This window comes from Anomaloglossus baeobatrachus, unplaced genomic scaffold, assembly GCF_048569485.1.
Source record: "Anomaloglossus baeobatrachus isolate aAnoBae1 unplaced genomic scaffold, aAnoBae1.hap1 Scaffold_2359, whole genome shotgun sequence".
NCBI classification, from domain to species: domain Eukaryota; kingdom Metazoa; phylum Chordata; class Amphibia; order Anura; family Aromobatidae; genus Anomaloglossus; species Anomaloglossus baeobatrachus.
Genome location: NW_027442028.1, coordinates 167,434 through 189,798, shown reverse-complemented (window position 1 = coordinate 189,798; position 22,365 = coordinate 167,434). Strand labels below are relative to the sequence as shown.

General features: G+C 44.3%; 1 protein-coding gene across 1 annotated transcript in view; it reads right to left on the bottom strand.

The window, feature by feature from the left end:
* Positions 1–9,866: 9,866 nt before the first annotated feature.
* The window catches only part of LOC142261654 (uncharacterized), a 54,860-nt gene continuing 42,361 nt past the window's right edge, over positions 9,867–22,365 (bottom strand). The window contains exons 2-5 of the mRNA XM_075332128.1: positions 21,622–21,688; positions 21,441–21,538; positions 21,153–21,243; positions 9,867–12,295 (exon numbers count right to left, since the gene is read on the bottom strand). Of these exons, the coding sequence (XP_075188243.1) occupies positions 11,439–12,295; positions 21,153–21,243; positions 21,441–21,538; positions 21,622–21,688 (1,113 nt within the window). The 3' untranslated portion in view covers positions 9,867–11,438. The remainder of the gene's footprint in view (positions 12,296–21,152; positions 21,244–21,440; positions 21,539–21,621; positions 21,689–22,365) is intronic.

The following is a 22,365-nucleotide window of genomic DNA, read 5'->3' as shown; positions in this document are numbered from 1 at the left end:
GAACTTGTTTCGCATCAAAGATCTCACACAGGGGAGAAGCCATTTTCATGCCCAGAATGTGGTAAATATTTTACTAGGAAATCAGGTCTTGTTTACCATCTAAAAAAATCACACAAAATAAACCATTTTTATGTTCTGAACTTGGAAAATGTAATTCTCAGAAATCAGATGTTGTTAAACATGTGAAGAAGCCGCACAGGGAAGGAACCTTTTTCATGTTGTGAATAATTGAAATGTTTAACTGGTAAATCAAGTCTTGCCAACCATCAGAAAACCAACAGAGCAGAGCAGCCATTCTTGCTTTCAGAATTTGCCAAATGTTTTGGTTTTTTTTTATCATTAACCAGGTCCTGTTGTCAGATAAGTGTTAAAAATATATCTGTTGGGGGTTTTGTGGCCTGGTCGGAGATGTGAGAGGAAGCTAAGAGGGAAAGCTCCTGGAACTGCCGATTATCCTGACTTCCACTGGGCCGTGGAGAGGACAGAAATCATCCGTGCAGCAACCAGAGACCACCCTGTACTTACTGCACAGCTTGGACGGCGGTTACATGGCTGGGGGGGGACGAGCAGGAGGCAGCAGCAGGAACGGACGGTACTGCACAAAATGGTGGTGGGACACAGACACCAGCCTCCAAAGTAAGGAGAGCTGCAGCCATGCACACTGCTGAAAAACTGTCTGAGTACGCCAGGGGCACAGAACGAGGGGCTCCCACGGTACACAGGGATGAAGGAGCTGAACTGGGGAGCTCCAGGTAGCACAGCCCTCACAATACCGTGGAGGAGGAAGTAGTGCAGACTCATTATTATTACAGCAAAGCTTGAAAAACAAGCTGGAGCCCCCTGCATCCATGCATAATAAATGTCCACATGAGCCTGCCACAACTTTGCAGGGTTCTGAGCCCACTCTGAAAGACGTGCTTGCAGCTATAGCTCAAAATGGCTCCACGATGACATCCCTCAGCTTTCAGATGGGCCAAATTATGGAGGAGTTATCAGGTGTGAAACAGAGCCTCCAAAAAGTGAATGACCACATGTCGGCGTCAGAGGGGAGAATCAGTGACTTAGAGGACAAAATGCCCCAGGTTACCCGTGACTCCCGCAGGCATGATCAGCAACTGGCATTTCTACTTAACAAGACAGATGATTTAGAAAATAGATTGAGGAGAAACAATGTGCGGCTGATAGGGGTTCCAGAAAAAACGGAAGGCACAAATCCGTCAGAATTCTTTGAGAGATTGCTACAAAAAGTATTTGGCGCAGAGGTCCTATTCCCCTGTATGCTGTAGAGAGAGCCCACAGAGAGCCCACCAGACCCCTGCCTCCGGGAGCTCCTCCAAGACCTGTCCTGGTGAAACTGCTACATTATAGAGATCGGGATGCGATCCTAAGAGCGGCTAGAAACAAAGGGTCCATAACGGTGGATGGCCACAAGATATCCTTCTTTCCGGATTATTCAGTTGAAATTTCAAAAAGAAGAGCTCAATTCACAGATGTCAAATGACGCCTGAGAAATGCACAAGTCTCATACTCCATGCTGTACCCAGCAAAGCTCAGGGTAGCTGCACTTCAAGAGACATTCTGTTTTGAAAATCCTAAAGATGCTCTCAGATGGCTCGAAATGAATGAGCAACGGCTCAGGCAAAGTCCACAACGTTGATATGTAACCCTTTAAGGACTTTATGGGTGGTGAATACTCGACTGTCTGCTACGATTACATAGGATTGTCCCAGTGGATAAAATTATTATGATACCCATTGATTGGTTCCAGCAGAACTCCCTGGAAGAGGAGTTTGGGTTTCCTTTTTCTTTCCCTTTTTCACTTCCAGAGACGGTTTTTGTTTTTCTCACTTCCTGCATTTTTCATTGCTCTCAGGCTTTTTTTCTTGCCTTAAACCATTTTGGGAAGTGGGAATTTTATTGTCTCTCTTGTTTCGGCTTCAGGATGGACTGGTGCCTCAGCTTCAACGTTTATGTTGTGGGACAACTGTTAGATGCGGGGGGGGTGGATGGAGGGGGGGTGTTTCTGCAGCTTTAATGATGCTTTTATATTGATGTCTGCTAATGGTTCCCATGTGGTTCAAGGAGGAGGGGAGAGGTTGGAATTCTTTGCCGGGTGTGACTGCCTGCACTACATACGCATACCACCAAGATGGCGGGTAGGATTAACATTCTTTCTTGGAATGTCCGTGGCTTGGGGGACCCCACAAAAAGGGTAGCAGTAATGGAACAGGTCCAATCCCACTTTCCAGCAATCATCTGTCTACAGGAGACACATTTGGAGGGCGACAAAATAGCATACATGAATCGCTCATGGGTGGGCCATTGTTTCCACTCAACCTACACAGCTCATTCCAGAGGTGTCAGTATCTTAGTCCACAGAGCAATCCCATTTGAGATAATTTCATCCACAGTAGATCAGGAAGGTAGATTCATTTGCATGCACTGTAAAATATTTAACAAGGAGCTCCTTCTGATAACAGTTTATATACCGCCTCCATATAATAATACTGTTATGAACAAAATTGCGGAAATGATTAGCAAGACCCCCAAAGTACAGGTGGTGTGCACGGGGGATTTCAACATCATTCACCCATATTGGGACAAACACAATGCGGATACTCACTTAGAACACTATCCTAACTCCAAATTTGGGGACGCAGTGGCTGAACTGGCACTTTCAGATCTGTGGAGAATCAGAAACCCTGGAATCAAGCGATTCTCATGCTATTCCAAAACACACAACACTCTGTCCGGAATAGACCTGATCTTGGGCTCGGAGGGTATACTATCAATGGTGGAAAACACAGAATACATTCCTAGAGGTTTATCAGACCATTCCCCACTGTTGACACGACTTAATATTTTACCCGGACTTGATCGTACCCATAGCTTGTGGACCTTTAATCCTTTTTGGCTACAGATTATAAATGTGGGCCCGGTTGAACTAGCCCTTGAATACTATTTTCAGGACAACTGTACTGGGGAGATGTCGCTTAACACTGTTTGGGATGCCATGAAGCCCTGTCTGAGGGGGTCACTGATACAGAGGGTCAGTAGATGTAAAATTGTCGGCACAATTTGAAATTTTTCTTTAAGAACGGGTCCAGACAATAGAACAGAAGTACATTCTGTCAGGGGATACGGGACTTACTGGAATGGAGGGAGGCACAAGAAGCATATGACTCTCACATTAAGGAACGGGCCACTAACAAAAGACTTTTTCACAACAGAGATTCTTTGAAGAGGGCGAAAAAGTGGGTCATTTATTAGCGGTGATTGCTAAAGCACAAAGGGGGAACACATTTGTGGGGGCACTAAGAGACAAAACCGGAACCATAGTCAATCAACCTGACCAAATTTTGGCTACCTTCTCTGAATTCTACGAACAACTTTACAGTACTAAACTGCAATATGATAGGGAACAGATAGCTTCTTACCTGAAAGACATCCCCTTGCCCTCACTTTCAGATGAGGACAGGGTATATCTAAACAGTCCACTCACACTGGAAGAGTTGCATTTATCAGTATCCTCCATGCCCAATAATAAGTCACCGGGTTCAGATGGGATCCCCACAGAGATTTACAAAAAGTTTGGAGACATCCTGCTCCCCCAGCTGCTGTCGACCTTCCAGCAAGCAGCCAAAAATGGCTCCTTGCCCCAATCGATGCGAGAAGCAGTGATAGTTGTCATCCCTAAACCTGGCAAGGACCCCCTCATCCCTGACTCTTATAGACCTATCTCTCTGTTACCTACAGATATCAAGATAATAGCTAAGGTACTAGCTTCCAGACTTAATGAGGTTATACTTTCACTAATCCATTCGGACCAGTCGGGGTTCATGCCTTCCAGATCAACGGCAGTGAATATACGACGGTTACACCTCAACCTACAATTGCCAGTTGATAACTCAGGGGATAGAGTAATTTTCTCCCTAGACGCCACTAAGGCTTTCGACTCTATTGAGTGGGAGTTTCTCTGGGCAGTACTTGACAAATTTGGACTGGGGAGGGATTTTGTTTCCTGGGTAAGACTTCTATATAATAACCCTACTGCTAGGATCAAAGTTAATGGATGCCTTACTTCTCCTTTCCACCTAGGCAGGGGCACCCGCCAGGGATGCCCGCTATCCCCCTTACTATTTGCTCTGGCCGTTGAGCCTATGGCGGCAATGGTTAGATCCAATCCAGACATAACAGGATTCAGGAGGGGTGGTCAGGAGGAAAAAATTGCGTTGTACGCAGATGACACACTCCTTTTTCTGGTCAATGCAACATCATCACTGCCAAGGGCAATGGGTGTTATACAAGAATTTGGGAAGTACTCATGTCTATTAATCAACTGGGAAAAGTCTGTATTACTTCCGGTGGAAGGAACCACAAACTCACCTAATTACGTACACTCGAGCCTATAGGTTGTTGCCCAGTTTAAATATTTGGGGATAATGGTTACCACTCATGTTGATGATTTTGAGAGTCTCAACCTAACCCCTATTCTGTCAAAATTTAAGGATAAGAAGGAAGTCTGGTCTCGCCTGCCCTTCTCAGCAGTTGGCTGCACTAACCTGATCAAAATGATCTGGATGCCCCAACTACTATACAAGCTACACAACTCTCTACAATGGATCCCACAAAGATTTTTCCATAAGGTAAACGCATTATTCCAGGAATTGATCTGGGGCGGACAGATGCCGCGCATTAGGATCGAGCCCCTGCGGAGGGATAAAAGTAGTGGAGGTCTGGCGGTACCCAATCCATGGGTTTACTATCTGGTGGCTCAGCTTCAGCACATTCGGGGATGAGAGGACCCTGGAGGGGGGGGGCACAGTATATGATTCTACAACAATATTTTCACTCCACTAGTCTATACGAGGTTCTAGAGGCAGTAGGCTTCGGAGCTGCTGCTAATAGTTGCCCAATCCTACTACTAATCCAAAAACTTTGGGATAAAACTAAAAAACTACAAGACATTCAGTGAATTTCATAATATACCTCTATATGGAAAACGTCATGGTTACCTAACTTGCATCATTTAGAGGGCTTTGGGAGCTGGGCTTTGAGAGGGATAAATAGATTCACACATATTGTGGAGGGGGGCCAACTCAGAGGCTTCCCTCAGTTGCAAGCGGAGTTTGGGATCCAAATTCTGAGTTTTATAAGTACTTGCAACTGAGACATGCCTATCAGGCAGAAATCTCTATTACAGGTAGAGCATTGGAGCAGAACAAAGTCATGCAACGCATAGCAACCTCTAGAGGCTCAGCGGGAGTGATCTCTCGTTTATATTGGGATCTATTATATCTGGTGCACCGGAATTGTCCAGTAAACACAAAAGAAAATTGGGAACGAGCTATAGGACCTGTTGAGGACAACCAATGGGTAGAAATTTTAGAAAGAATTCCTAGTCTATCATTGGGGGAGGCATACAGACTGTCACACCTGTACGTTATTCACCAAGTATATCGCACTCCTAGATTCCTGTTTGATATTTGAGTTAGAACTGACCCCTTCTTCCCACGATGCAAACTATGTTCTGCAGATCTATTGTGGTCGTGTCCTGATATTGAACATTACTGGAGAGAGGTGACAGAGATAATCAATAGAGTATATACGATAGAGACGTGCTTAACTCCCTTTGTATGTATTCTGGGATACGTGGAGGATTTACCTTTGGAGGAGGGGGCAAAGTGGCCATATCTAGATTATTATATATTGCCAGGAAACTAATCACTCAATTCTGGATCTTGGACCACAGTCCTACAATATCTGAATATGTCAAAAAAGTTAATTTGGTGATAAATGTGGAGAAAAGTATATACCGGAAAATAAATGGCGTCATCAAATTTGAAAAAACATGGGCACGATGGATAGATGTGTCAGGGTTGGCTTCGAGGGAACTGATTAGGTTTAGATTGGGCTTACTCTAAATTGATAACAAGGGACAAAGGTCGAGAAATTTCTGCAGAACTTATCTATAATGATGACAGAGGTTTGGGGAGAAGAGAGAGCATGGGAACAGATTCTTCATCAAAAATGACATGTACAATGCCAAACAAAGCAAAAACTCAAAGAAAAACAAAAGTCTAATTGGATTTATTGATAAACGTAATAATGGTACTTAAGAACTTTTGTCTAGGGGGTCCTTCTCACATAACGAGATCTCTAGCGAGATCGCTGCCGAGTTACAGGTTTTGTGACGTAATAGGGGTCTCACCAGCGATCTCGTTATGTGTGACACTAAGCAGCGACCTAACCCCTGCTGTGAAATCGTTGATCGTTACACACTGTTCTGGTTTATTTTCTTCAAAGGCGATGTTCTGATGGGCAGGACGCATTGCTATGTTTGACACTGTGTGACAGGGTCCCAATGACAGCAGAGATCGTTATACAGGTCACTACTGCGACCTGTATCATTACTGAGTCGTTGGTAAGGTCTGACTGTGTGACATCTCACCAGCGACCTCCCAGCGACTTATCAGCGATCCTTATCGGGTCGCATAGTTTTCGGGATCGCTGGTAAGTCGCTAAATGTGACGGGGGCTTAAGAATGTGTGGAGCTGCAGATTTGACATTATCTCTACTTTCTACAAGACTGTTTAATGTTTGTTGGGGAGGGGAGGGTTGGGAGGGGGGTAGAGGCTGGGTAGCCTCCAATGTTTATTTGGTTGTAACTTGTAAAACTTTAATAAAAACATTTAATTAAAAAAAAAGTATGCTAAAAAGGGAGGATTCCTTCCTTATAAGAGAGGCGGACAAGGGGTGCAATATAGTTCTGTGGCCCATTGAACTATATCTCAAAGAAGCAAAGAAACAACTATCTAATACCTTTTGTTATCAGGTGCTGCCCTCTAACTCCACGGCTATTTTCAAGCCGAAGGTGCATGAAGATATGATTGAGCCCCCAGGTAGGCCAATTGTGTCGGGGATGGGGGGAGGGGGTATGTTTGAGCGCCCCTTTATCTAGATTATTTTCTGCAACCCTTTGCCCAGTCATTACCATCATATGTTAGGGACTCCACACACCTCATTTTACAACTGGAGGATGTGACTGTACCGGCGGGTACTTTACTTGTCACATTAGATGTGGAGTCCCTATACTCAAATATTCAACAATTGGGGTTCACAATCTAGGTTCCCTATCAGTATGTCTTTGGACTGTGGGAGGAAACTGGAGTACCCGGAGAAAACCCATGCAAAAACGGAGAGAACATACAAACTCCTTGCAGATGGTGTCCTTGGTGGGATTTGAACCCAGGACCCCAGCGCTGCAAGGCTGCAGTGCTAACCACTGAGCCACCGTGCCGCCCGTTAATTCCTTAACAACTTGTATTCTCAACTAGGGTTTGATAGAAGTGTTGGTTTAATATTGGATACTCGCAAAACTGATATTTTTCTATATGATCAATCTTATTCTATATGCAATCCTTGATATCCATAAACTGGTATTGGTTATAGACAATATAACACAAAGAAACTTGCGTCTGATATGCGTAAACACTGGCTGGATTTGTACGATGTATTATGGCAGTGTATGTTTTGACTTTGATCTGTTTATTTACGCTGCCAGGTTACCAGACATATGTATTGCCTGTAATTTGTTGACAACTCAGGTATACAAAAATATATTTGATTTCACCTAGTGGATATTGAATTCACTTTACAGCTGATATTTTTCTCCATGACCAAATGTACTCCATATATAATCTTATATATTCACAAGTAGGTATTTTTTATAGACTATAATATTAATACATTTCCATCTGATATGTGTACATATATGTATATATGTCCTCAAGAATTGTATGATGTATGGTAGTGTGTGTTTTGACTCTGACCTGTTTATTCACGCTGCCGGGTGACCAGGTATATGTATTGCTGGCAATTTGCTGCTAGCATAAGGTTATAACAATATACTTACTTTCATCTGGTGGACATCGAACTTGCTTTACAGTTGATATTTTTCTTCATGACCAAACTAGCTTTGCTCTATTATGTGTGTGGTGATAGATTTCAACTTGTTTTACTGACCTGGTTATTTCTGGGCTTTGACGTAATGCCTCACATGGCGCTTCAACAGGATTAGGCACAGCTGGTAAGTGCTCAGCTCAGGGGATAAATTGCACTATGATCGGTGATGATATCATTTATTTTCTGGCCCTTGAGGAAGCCACATTCTCTGTGGCGATACGCGTGGGGAAACACCCCATACTTACACCGATCCTGGGACCTTGCACTGCTTTATATTTGGACCTCTAGCAGGCGGTAATATAACCAAGTGATTTATCTTGGACGCTTTTGGATAGGCGGTGTTTTTTTACTTGCTTAATCGATGACTGTGGTACATTGATTTCCTTTATATAAGGTTTTATCATTTGTCCTGCTGGTGGTCTATAATTATTATATTGTATTCAACAATGGTGGTGTCAGAATGCTATACTTTTAAGTACAATATGGTTTATGGTTTGCAGTATCGGATGACACATATGTTCTGCATCCTAACCTGGATTTATTATTGTATGGTACATCTAGTATAGTTGTATTCGGGATTTTGGTGTCAGGTTCCTGACATGGAACTATGTATTGGGGTGTTCGTTGATTATTCACATTTTAAATGTTATTAATCCCTTTCACTGTCTTGTGTGGATTCAATGTATGCATAAATTTTGTACCAATAGAATTATTTTTTTGAATTGAACAAAATCGCATTGGTTGATCCCTATATACAGCAACTCTTTTTCTTGTTTGCACTCATAATCTCTCGCCTGGATTACTACAACACCCTCCTCCATGGCCTTCCTGCTAACCATCTTGCCCCTCTCCAGTACATCCTTAATTCTGCTGCCCGACTGATCTATCTCTCCCCTCTGCAAATTCCTCCATTGGCTCCCAATCTTCCACTGTATCCAATTCAAACTACTAACACTGACCTACAAAGCCATCCATAATCGGTCTCCGCCGTATATCTCTGAACTAACCTCCCGCTAGACTCCAAAACGTAATCTCCGCTCCTCCCAAGATCTCCTTCTCTCCTCCTCTCTCATTCGCTCCTCATGCAACTGCCTCCAAGACTTCCCCCGAGCATCCCCTGTCTTCTCGAATTCGCTGCCTCACCACATCAAATTATCTGCTACACTTGCAAGCTTCAAACGGAACTTGAAAACTCATCTGTTCAGGAATGCCTATAATCTTCAATGACCTCACTGCTTCACCACCACCACAGCTACTGCCTCACCACCGTGCGGAGCCGCCACCACCTCACTACCATGTTCGGAGCCGCCGCCGCCTCACCACCATGCAGAGCCGCCGCCCAACCAACACCCCACCTATTGTCTCCTCCCCAAAATCCTATAGAATGTAAGCTTGCAAGGGCAGGGTCCTCTTGCCTCTGTACCAGTCTGTCTATTGTAGCTTGGATATGTATTCTGTATGTAACCCCTTCTCATGTACAGCACCATGGAATTAATGGTGCTCTATAAATAAATAATAATTATAATTATCCTCTTGTTCTTATGCGTAAATGGGAAAGGAATATTGGGCCGTTACGGACATTCAATGGACAAGGATCCTTGAAGGGGTTAGATCTATATCCCTAGTGGACATTGTAGACTGCCAGATCTATAAATCATCCATAGGGGATATATGACCCTCTGTTCCTCCACAAGGTCGGCATACGTACAGAGGCCAAAGGTGGGAAGTGCTTTGCGGAAGCTGCGGATCTTATACACAGGCTGCGGATTATAAATACTTTTTTTGAGTAAAGTTATTACAATTGTAAAATCATAATCAGCAGGTTTGGTCGGAGACACCAAGGTTTTATATAAGGGAATATAGAAGAACTGACACTGGACACACGCGGGAAAACTGCGGTAGGACGTTTATTGTTACTTACACATAAATTGAAAACATTGAGATGGATTCAGACGACTCCGACAAAACGTGATTAACAAAGTCAGTGAGAAATTGCAGTAATGATAGTATTGTATCCAAGATATTTAATGCAATAATGAGGGAACAGGTCGATGTAAATAGTAATGTGTAATATGAACATGTTTATTATTGTAGTATAGAGAAGTTACAGACATTGGTCAGACATGGAGATTGTGCGCTGAAAGTAACTGTAATGAATGTCAGATCGCTGAGATTGGGAGTTAGGAAGAATGTTGGGTAAGAACATATGGTAAAAAGAAGAAAAAAAATAAACAGGGGGGGGGGGAGAACACCAATCCAGTCAATTCTATACATAGGAATTAATAATACAAATACCTATAGATCAACACCCCATAGGACAAATAGAATATGAAGAAAATGCCCCAATTTCTCTGAATTTGTTTTCTCCTCTCTATATTATGGGTAAGTGTAATTTTCATTAGGAATTGAGTATTAATTTTCCTGACAAGCTCCTCAACCGAGGGAACTGAAGGGAGTTTCCACTTTATAGCCTAACACCGTCTGGCCGAGGTAAATATATCAGCAATAACAGGTTTCACATTTTAGGGGAAGTTATCGAGTCCTATATTCAGGATTGCCAGTGGATCATCCATAATTACACGAACACCTGTTACAGATGAAATTAGAACAAACACCTGCTCCCAAAACACCATAACTTTAGGACAGGACCACCATACATGCCCCAATGTGCCTTTCTGAAGACAGCCTTGCCAACAGAAAGGGGAATAATCAGGGATCATGTGAGCCATTTTGCCTGGAAACAGACACCACCCTGTATGAATTTATATAATTTGTCCTAGGTGATTTATACAAGCTGAGGTCCTATAAGTCCATTCCAAGGCGCCCACCATTGTTGAGGGAAGAATGTAAAACAGAGCTCTTGCTCCCATTTTATCATGTATGACAACTTCAGATTTTCTAACAGGGAGTTTAGAAAACTATATAAAATTGAGTCTCCTTTAATATAATAATCCCCTTTTTGAAAAAGTCTATGTAGAGACCGAGGAGGTGAATTGTATCCAATGTCAGATCCTGTACTAAGGAGACGTCTCACTTGGAGGTATTGATAAAGACAGCTTCAATGTGATCAAACTTTCTCAACCATCTCCAAAAAGGACGTTAACTGAGACTCTGTAAATAGCTGCAAATTTAAAAATGTCACTCTCTTCCCAATTAGCAAGACTTAAAAAGGGATATGGGTTTCTAAGGATCTAATAGAAATATCCAATAAAAGAGCAGAGAGAATCACTTCACCCCACCTCCTCCTACACAAAAGAGAAGAGATAGTAAGAAGATAAACAAAATTGCATTAAATGGTTTAATTAACACTACTTCCAAAAGGCTTCTAGTAGCCCATGTAAATTTCTCTTAGTGGGCAACAAATTATAATTTGCAAGTAAAAGATTTCTCTTTTTCTAGGTATGATAATGGCTTCTACCTTTGTGAGTTTTGTGATGTTCAAAAATAACCTATTTCTGTGTTAAATATTTCCCTCATTCTAAACATGTCAAGGGTTTCTCCCCTTTGTGAATTCTTTTGTGTTTTCCAAGACTTGATTTTCGGTTAAAACATATCCCACATTCTGAACATGAATATAGCTTCTCACCTGTGTGAGTTCTCTGATGTGTAGCAAAATGCAATTTATGTGTAAAACATTTCCCACATTCTGAACATGAAAAAGGCTTCTCCCCTGTGTGAATTCTCTGATGTGAAATAAGATGTACTTTTCGCTTAAAAAATCTCCCACATTCTAAACATGAAAAAGGCTTCTCCCCTGTGTGAGTTCTCCGATGTCTAGCAAGACTTGAACTTTGGGTAAAACATTTCCCACATTCTGGACATGAATATGGCTTCTCACCTGTGTGAGTTCTCTGATGCTTAGCAAAATTTGTTTTAGCGTTAAAACATTTCCCACATTCTGAACATGAATAAGGTTTCTCACCTGTGTGAGTTCTCTGATGTGTAACAAAATTTGTTTTCCAGTTAAAACATTTCCCACATTCTGAACATGAAAATGGCTTCTTCCCTGTGTGAGTTCTCTGGTAACTAACAGATTCTGAAGAAAATCTTTTCTCCCCTATGTGAATTTTTTTATTATTTTTTTGATATTCTGAAGTTGAAAATGGCTTTTTTATGCTGCTTTTGTGACACTTATTTTTCTTAATAGTCTGTGATGAATCAGAAGATAGGACTTGTTTAAAAGAATCAGATGATAGATCTTTGCTGTAAAGAGATGATGGTGCATCTTGAATAGTGGCATTCACTTCAGTTATATCTTGTGTGCTATCAAGGTCATCTGATTTTAAGATTGAAGAGGTCAGTTGTGCCTCTGTTCTCCTGGTACAGTCATCTGCCAAGAATGAAAATTATTTACAATAATATATACAAATTTAAGGTTAAAATTTATAAAATAACTTGAAACGCAGTTACCGGTGTCCCCGCAGTGCCCTGCAGTCTTTCCCTGGTTGAGGTCTCCTGGGAGTGCACTTATATATTCTTAAAGGGCAAAAGTGCCCATACCTGGAAGTGCCTCACAACCTACGGCTAAGAGGCACTAGGTATTTAAGGCACCTCCCCCTATGGGAAGTGCCTGGGCAACGTGGTCTATCCTTAGAGACGTGTTGCTAATTGTCAGTTCCCGTTCTGTTTTCTGAGTCTCATGCTGTGTGAGATAACACGTGTCTGTTTCCTAGTATACGCTGTGCCCACTGTGATTGCTACATCTATCTATACCAGCTGTGCCTGCCATATCCACTGCACCTGCCTACACCAGCCGTCTGGTCTGCACACGACCACATCAGCGATTTGATGTGAACATCCAATCGCCGACCCCTGGAGTCAACCATCACAGTACCAAGTCTCCCTGGTGTTACATCTGGCAGCTTCCTCCCAGCAAAAGCTTTTCCTTACCATCAGAGGCTAAACATGTGAACATATAGTAAACATGGTAAATAAATAACAATCGTGTAATTCCCTTAACTTTTTACAATTTCACTGCACTTGGAATTTTTCCACCATTTTACAGTGCACTAGATGATAAAATGAATAGTGTAATTCAAAAGTACAACTCATCCTGCAAAAAAATAATTCCTTATATATCTATGTTGACTGAAAAATAAAAAAGTTATGCTTCTTGGAAAAAAAGAAAAATCACCCAGGGCTGAAGAAGTTAAATTTTGGGTATCCTGTGGGTGGGCTGCCCGGCCTCCATGTACCCACTGTGGGGTAATTCTAACCTCCCTCATATGTTACAGTTACCCTGTGCTGAACTTTGGATAAAAACGCCCGTATCAGCACATTCATCAGAAGGGAGAGAAGGAAGATCCATCAATAAGATGCTGAGATTCTAGGAGGATGGATTCATTGCTCTCAGTGGAGAAACAATAAGAATCTTATCAGGGACGGACACAGACTGCAGGGGGCCCCTGTGCAAGAAATCTTTCTGGGCCCCCCCTTCATTTCATAACAAAATGATGTAAACATATAGACTGTACTGTTTATTACTAGTTTAGAACACAACTACCAAATCTAAACAATAAATAAGTTTCATATTTACCATCTGAATATAACAGCACAGTCCTGCCGCCCTTCTATCTGCTGCAGCTTCAGCGCTGTCTCCAATGCGTCTAGTTACATTGGCTGGAGATGGCACAGCCTGTATACTCTGTGTGTTTTGCAGCTTGTCAGTGGTATATGGCTCAAAAGTCTGAAGCCAGTGATTGTCTGCAGCGGTCACATGAGGCACCTGGGCTGTGATGTCTGCAGCCATTGTAAACAGAAGCATCAAGGAATGTGTGGCGCCCCTGAGGCTTCAGGCACCACAGGGTACTGCATCTAAGCCGAGGTGTAGTATTCATTCCGGGTAAGACAGGGGTCATTCATTGATGTACACCGCAATTCATACAACACACAGCTGCCCTCCCACCGGGACTGGGTTTCGGTAGGTGCTGGGGGCGGCCATTATGAGGTATGGGACCTCCCGCCCACTAGTTCAGCAACGCGGGAAGCGGGGCACTGTTAAGGGAAGTGAGTGGTCACATCAGACAACCAGGAGTTGCGCCTGAACCGTAAAACAGGCAACAGTATAGAAGGGTAGAGGACAAGGAAGAGCAAGGGACCCGTGGTTTGGAGCTGGAGCGGCTCAGCCCAGGTTCTTAGGAAGAAGGGGGATCCCAGGGCTCGCGGGGAGTGTGACAGGTGCCAGTGACCCGTTCCACTGACCAGGTGCTGGGGTAGAGGAATTACCAATAGAAAGGACACACAGCAGGAACACCAGCCTTGACCTCCAAACTATCCAGGATCGGCTGGAGACCATAACAGCGGAGCGCCTCACTCCAAAGGTGGTGATATCTCAGTGAGTAAAGAACTTGGACTGCAATCCCTGTGTCGTCCCATCACTGCCTGTGTTGTCGCCCTGCCGCCATCAGAGACTACCACTCTCATCATCCTTGGGGCCTGAGCTTTGCCTGTGGAGAGCTGTATCATCCGAGCTGCGCTACCATCTGCCCCAGGGAAATAGCTCCTGCAGCAGCGGCTCCTATATTGGCTGCATACCACAGGTAGCGTCACGAATAAACTCAACTCCCCTGTAAATATTCCCTCCATCTTTTATTGATACCGCCGGGGTCATGGAGCCGGGCCTGGCCGCTGTGACATCCATCCATCCCTCCCTACACCGGCCTGGTGACGAGTAACCCCAACGGCCCCATTGCGGGCGTGTCAACTACAACACTAGAGCTGTCAGGTGCAACGTAGATGAGGATTTATAGTTTATTAAAGGGATTGTCCAGACACAATGTCATTACCTGGAGGATAGAGTCTGTAAAAATAACAAAACAAATTGTGTTCCCCTGCGGTCACCTCCTGGATCTAGCAGCGGCAGCCCTATGGTCTGTGCCAGCATTATTTCACCATTGTACGGAACGCAGGACTACTGCAGTTTGTGATGACTGCAGTTCATGTTACCTGACCGCTGCAGCCTATCACAAGCTGCAGCGGTCCTGTGTCTGGTAGAACGGTGACATAATTAATGCTGGCACAGACCACAGGATGGCCTGCGCTGGATCCAGGAGGGTGACTGCAGGTGTGAATAATTTATTTTGTTAGTTTTACAAAATTGAACCCCCATAAGATCCTTTTGCCAGAAAATGTCTTTACAGTACATGTATTATTTCACACAACTCCTTTATATGGAACCCGAAAGCTGAGACCCATGAGCCGTGGACAGCCTGTACCAAGCAGTGGCTGCATGATCACAGCCAGGTATATGTGACCCTAAAGTGCTGCGGAGAGTCAGAGAAAAAAAACCACTTTCATAGATGTCTGGGACTGAGCTGCATCAAATACTAGTCATATAGATGTGATGTCTGATACACGCTGCTCGATCCACGGGTGACATGTATCCGCTGGCTGGATCCTTTTAAGCAGCGCTCTATATGACAGGTGGGTACAGTAGAGAAACAGAGAAAATACAACAAAAAACAGCCACACCATAGACATCATTAAAGAAGCCTCCACTAACTTGTTTACTGATGGAATGTGTGTTTATGCATGTAGTGTCATAAAATACTCACCTACCGCTGCGCTCTCCGGTGTCCAGCGCTGTTCTACTTCTCCCAGTGACGTCACCGCCGCTCTCTCTGGTGTCCAGCGCTGTTGTGCTCCTCTTCTCAGTGACGTCACCGCTATCTCGTATCTCTGGTGTCCACTGCTGGCCTGCTCCTCTTCTCAGTGACATTACTTCTCTCCCGTATCTCTGGTGTCCAGCGCTGTTCTGTTCCTCTTCTCAGGGGTGTCACTGCTCTTTAGTATTTCTGGTGTCCAGTGCTGTTCTGTGCATCTTCTCAATGACGTAATCTAACTCTAGTATCTCCAGGTCACACTGTGCTCTGCAGGACCCAGAAGTGACCTACAATGTAAAGGGTGCTTTACATTTGGTGATCGCTGCCGTAGCGAACATTATCGTTACGGCAGCGTCACACTAACAGACCTTGCCAGCGATGTCGCTGTGACTGCCGAACAATCCCTCCCTCAAGGGAGAGGTGCGTTCGGTGTCATAGCGACGTCACTGCGGTGTCACAAATCGGCCGGCCAATATAAGCGGAGGGGCGGAGATGAGCGGGACGTAACATGCCGCCCACCTTCTTCCTACCGCATTATCCGGTGGACGCAGGTAAGGAGATGTTTGTCGTTCCTGCGGTGTCACATATAGCAATGTGTGATGCCGCAGGAACGACGAACATCGTACCTGTGGCAGCAGCGATATTAAGGAAAGGAGCGACGTGTCAACGATCACCGTTTTTGAACGATTTCGCGATAGTTGATCGTTGCTCCTTGGTGTCACACGCTGCGATGTCCCTACCAGCGCCGGATGTGCGTCACTGACGACGTGACCCCGACGATATATCGGTAGCGATGTTGCAGCGTGTAAAGCACCCTTAAAGGTGGCTTTACACACTGCAACATCGCAAACGACATCGCTGTAACGTCACCGGTTTTGTGACGTTACAGCGACCTCCCCAGCGACATTGCAGTGTGTGAAACACATCAGCGACCTGGCCCCTGCTGTGAAGTTGTGATCGCTACAAATCGTTCAGAACCATTCCTAGGTCCTTTGTTTCCCGCTGTGCAGCATGCATCGCTAGAAAGTTTCAGTGTGTAAAGGGGACTTAAGTCTATGGAGCAACAGAAAGAGGCTCAATGGGCTTTAATTGTAAAAGACTTCTGGCTCAGAGTGTAGTGTGACCCGAGATACTGGAGAATGGTGACGTCACTCAGGAAAGTAGAAGAGTTGAGGTAGGTGAGTATATAAATACACTCACACTACATTACATGCACACTCCATTAAAAAAAAAAAAAAAAAAAAGAAGAGTAGGAGTCTTCTTTGTATGTATTCACCTATTTGTGCACATGTGACTTCACCACATCGGCCTTTCTCACACTTGAAATGGAGCAGAAATAATGTGAACATATTGGTGAATACGAGGATGTATACAGATAAATACACGTTCATCACACACATATGTGCACAAATACATAGACATAACACATATACAAACATAATAGTCACACATTGCACATGAACTCACCCTCTCTGCAGATGATTGCACATGGTGGCCAGCACAGCAGGTCTTCTGGAGCCTGCACTTCCATCTTCTCTTGTGGTGCAGCCTCCCCTCCTCCTCGGGCCCGACTGCTGTATTCTCTTGAAATAATTCAGAGCCTCCTTTCTGGCTCTGAGGGTATGATTCCACTTGCGTATGACTCGTGCAGTCTCGCATTGGTATCACCCGACACAGTCGCACACTCTCCGGACAGGGGCGGTTCACCTGCATGGAAATACATGCAGCCTACCCGCTCCTGTCAGGACAGTGTGCGCCGTGCCGGGTGATACCAATGCGAGACTGCACGAGTCATACGCAAGTGGAATCATACCCTAAGACACAATCATCCTCTGCGTGGCCAGCAGCTTTTGTAGAAGTGATGAATCCTGCCCCCTGCAGGCCTCTAACAGGTGAAGGAAGGGGCCTGTGTCAGCTCAGCAGAATCATATGTGTTCAGCTGTTCTGGCCCCTGCTTCTCCTGTTAGTTTTGAAGCTGCCACCGGCAAAGGAAATCCCCATATGTTTTCAGGCCCTTGAGGCCCCTCCTGCTCAGGGCCCCTGTGCAGCTACACCGCGGTATGTCCACCAGTGACTCTTGTAGTTATGATAAGATTATTATTTTGTTTCTCCCACTGAGAACAATCAATCTTTATTCACCTGGTGAACACAGCACCAAACTAAAGGCTGCTTTACACCAGACAATCTATCGTGCGATAGATCGTCGGGGTCACGGTTTTTGTGACGCACATCCGGCATCGCTGGCGATGCCGGCCTGTGTGACACCTCCTAGCGACGCAGTATCGCTCACAAATCGTGAGTCGTGTACTGCTCGCTAGGTTCCATAATATCGTTTAATTTAGTTGATCATCGTTTCCGTGGTAGCACACGCCGCTCCGTGTGACACCACGGGAACGATGAGCAGCTCACCTGCCTCCCGCGGCCGCCGCCGGCTCTATGGAAGGAAGGAGGTGGGCGGGATGTTTACATCCTGCTCATCTCCGCCCCTCCGCTTCTATTGGCCGGCGGCCGTGTGACGTCGCTGTGACGCCGAACGTCCCTCCCACTTCAGGAAGTGGACGTTCGCCGCCCACAGCGAGGTCGCACGAGAGGTAAGTATGTGTGACGGGGGTTACTGACTTTGTGCGACACGGGCAGCGATTTGCCCGTGACGCAAAAAGGACGGGGGCGGGTACGATCGATTGTGAAATTGCACAATCGGTCGTACCGTGTAAAGCAGCCTTAAGAATCTAGGACATCACCAGCATCATTACCCTCCGCTAGGGCTGTGGAGTCGGTGTCTGAGCTCATTTTGGTGGAGTCGGTATAAAATACTCCGACTCCTAAAATATATAATAAATTGGGGACAGTAGTGCAATGCAGAATGTGCTGAATATTTTTTCATAGGAAATTTATGAAATGTCCTATAAATGTCTGTTCTATTCCTGATCTAAAGCTACATTCACACACAGCGTTTTTGCTGCATTTTTTGGGGGTACGTTTTTCAGCTGCAAAAGCAGATCAGCTTTTTAAAAAACCGCATCACCTGAAAGGTTTTTGAGCTCATAGATAATGTTTTCAATAGCAAAAGCAGATTAGAAAAATACCGGACAATGCTTCAAACATGATAAGTACAATTAAACTGATGAATGAGAGTAATGAGCAACAGCTAGAAGAAAATTTAGGATTCAGTATGTGTGAGATGGAAGGCCACAGTGCTGTTCATATAACTGAGGAACAAACAGATATTACAACAGAAGAACAGCAAAATGATACTTTAGGATTAGATGATCTTGTTGAAGTTGCTTCAAAACACTTTCATATTCATCACATGCGCTGTGTTGTGCACACGCTGCAGCTGGCAATAAGAGATAGTCTGCAAGAGGGACATGCTGGAAATCTGATTGGGAAAGTGAGGAAATTGGTTATTGCTGCCAGAACCCCGAAAATTGATTCCATCTTGAAGTGACGTGCTAAAAAAGAGGCAATTGTCAATCAAGCCACTCACTGGGGCAGTACTTATTTAATGATTGAGCGATTGCTTGAGCTAAAACCGTTTCTTATAGATATGGCGAACCCTCAGGTAACCCTAAATGAAAGTCAATGGACACAGGTGGTTGAATTGAAGGAATTGATTAATCACCATTTACTGTGACTAAAAAATTACAAGCTGAGGATTTAACTCCTGGCGTTTTCATAAGGGAGTGGAAGAACTTGCTATTTTGTCTGTCCCAAAGAGGAGGTTTAATCACAGATCGCATTTCTGCTTCAATGAAACGTAAAGAAACACAGCTATTGGAAAATAAAATTCTTCTGGCAGCTGTTTATGTGAACCCAAGTCATCGTGTACCGCTTGATGATCATCAGCTTACTAAAGGAAAAGAAGCTCTGACTGAGGTAGCAGTTAGGATGAGCGGCTACAGGACTGCCAGACGCAAGAGGACTTGGGTCCTGACAATTCTACTGATGCCATATCTTCATCCTCATCAGATGAGGAGTTTAACTTTTGACAAATATTTCTATGAAATGGAGACGGCAAAGTGTTGCTGCAAGGAAAAAGATTTCACTCTGTCTCCTATAGCAGCAGATTGACCATATTTCAGCACAATTTTTCACTTGCTCTCAAAGAAATAGAAAAATTCAGCCGTTCATCAAAACTGACTGCATGAGGCAATTCCTTTAAGGGGGCTTTACACGCAACGACATCACTAACGAGATGTCATTAAAGGTCACGGAATTCGTGACGCACATCCGGCCTTGTTAGCGACGTCGTTGCGTGTGAAACGTACGAACAACCACTAACGATTAAAATTACTCACCTAATCGTTGACACATCATTCTAATTCCAAATATCGTTGCTGTTGCAGGACGCAGATTGTTCGTCATTCCTGAGGCAGCACACATCGCTACGTGTGACACCCCAGGAACAACACCTTACCTGCGTTCTCCGGCAACGAGGTGGGCGTCACTTTCTTTCGGCTGCTCTCCGCCCCTCCGCTTCTATTGGACGGCTGCCGTGTGACGTCCCTGTGACGCCGCACAAACCGCCCCCTTAGAAAGGAGGCCGTTCACCGGCCACAGCGAAGTCGCTAGGCAGGTAAGTCCAGCGATTTGCCCGTGACGTACAACCGACGGGGGCGGGTGTTTTCGCTAGTGATGTCGCTGTGTGTAAAGCAGCCTTTATACCTGAAAATTGTTAGAGATGTTGCCCATGTGGCTACGGCTTTGCCTCCAACCCAAGTTACTGTAGAGAGGTTGTTCTCTACCTTAAAATTATTAGGTCAGATTTGCGGTCATCTATGAAGGAGGCTCTGATGGAAGCAATTCTATTTCTTACAACAAATTCATAGACTGCGCAAATGTTATTGTTGAAAACTGTTTTTTTGCCACTTTCATAGTTTATTACATAGCGTTATATATATATATATATATATATATATTATATATATACACATACATACATACATACATACATATACACAGAATATCTATCTATATATGTAATGTATTACATAGTGTATTACAAATTTACAACTTATTACAGTTTTTTGTGTTCTAAAGTTGTATTCCAATAGTATATTTTAAGTTCCATCTAAATATCTTGATTGTTCTATCATAAAAATGATTCAATGTCTGATGTTCACATTGTACTACAATACATTTTTCACTTAAATATAAGCAATATAAGTGGGAATCGGAGTTGGAGTTGCAGGTTTGGCTTACCGACTCCACAGCCCTGCCCTCCGCTTTCTCTTAGAGGTCCACCATACAGATTAGATATTTCTTCCCAAGTTGTCTGCACATTCTACATACACTGTCATTTGGCTTTACAGATTAGAGATCTGAGCAGATAAGGGTCAATGTCTTCTAATTTCAGGGGATAGGGTGGATCCTACCTGTAAGATCTGGCTGATACAGATCTCACTCCAACAGAAGGAAGTCCAATGCCCAAAATAATGGGGGCAGTTTTGGGTGGAGGAGCATGTGGTGGTCTAGCAGCAGAATGGTGACCATTTTCTATGGCCGGACTACAACCCTGATAAAGCAGCCACAGCCGGTGACTGAGAAGAATCTGTGACTTCTGTGCATTTAGTGGTCACTACTCACCTGGGCGGTTATCTGTAGGAATCTCCTCTTTACTCCGCACATCACCCCTCACATATGTCTCTGTAGTATTAATATGGGGCAGATCTTCCCCCTGAAAGAAATATTGTAAAAGTCACAGACAGATGGAGAAGTCCCATCTATGATCAGCTCTAATCCTGCCATCTCCACCGCTCTCATTACACAAGTATAACACATATAATACCGGAGGATAAAACAAGACTGAGCACAAGACCTTCACAGCCGTCTACACATCATAGGGAGATTTCATGGCCCCTTCTCTTCATCTACCTGATGATCCTGAGGAACATCGGGGTCTTCTTGTTTACAGTCCTGTGGGAGAAGAGGACGGGGACATCTCTCTGGTGTTGTCCTCTTACTGGATAGACCTGGAGGAGACACATACAGGGACTGAATTCATTCCTTACATACAGATAATTATAGGCCGTGTGTATTTAGTCCTGTCTATTACCTGGTGATGTGAGGGGCTGGGGAACCTCCATCATGACGTCCTTGTACAGATCTTTGTGTCCTTCTAAATACTCCCACTCCTCCATGGAGAAATAGACGGTGACGTCCTGACACCTTATAGGAACCTGACACATACAATGATACCGTCACCCCCGATCCCTTCATAGCGTTACTGTATAATGTCCCAGCATTCCCAGCAGTGTCACCTCTCCAGTCAGCAGCTCAATCATCTTGTAGGTGAGTTCTAGGATCTTCTGGTCATTGATGTCCTCATGTATCGGGGGGTGAGGTGGAGGCCCTGTGATTGGGCTCAGGGGTCTTCCCCATCCCTCAGACACAGGGGCCTGACAGCGCTCACTAGAGGTCTTCTTCACTACTGTGTAATCCTGGTTATGGAGAGACACAGTAATAAATCTCACTCCAGACATTTCCAGAGTCCTCACCTCTCCAGTTCTGTCCATCTGTTATTCCCATAGATAAGAATGGTGTAATGTGACGTCATCAGAATCTCTCACCTCTCCAGTAAGCCGGAAGAGGATCTCTAGGGTGAGGTGTAATATCCTCTCCGCCATCTTGTCCCCGTCCATATCCATCCTTCACGGGGCAATCAGGAGAATTCTCTTCTATAGAATAAAACCACTGAGAGGATCCGATATTATAAGGACCTGAATGGGAAGGAGAGGAGCCGATATGTAAAATTAATGGAGATAATAATGAAGAGACGATATCATTTGGGCAGTAAAAA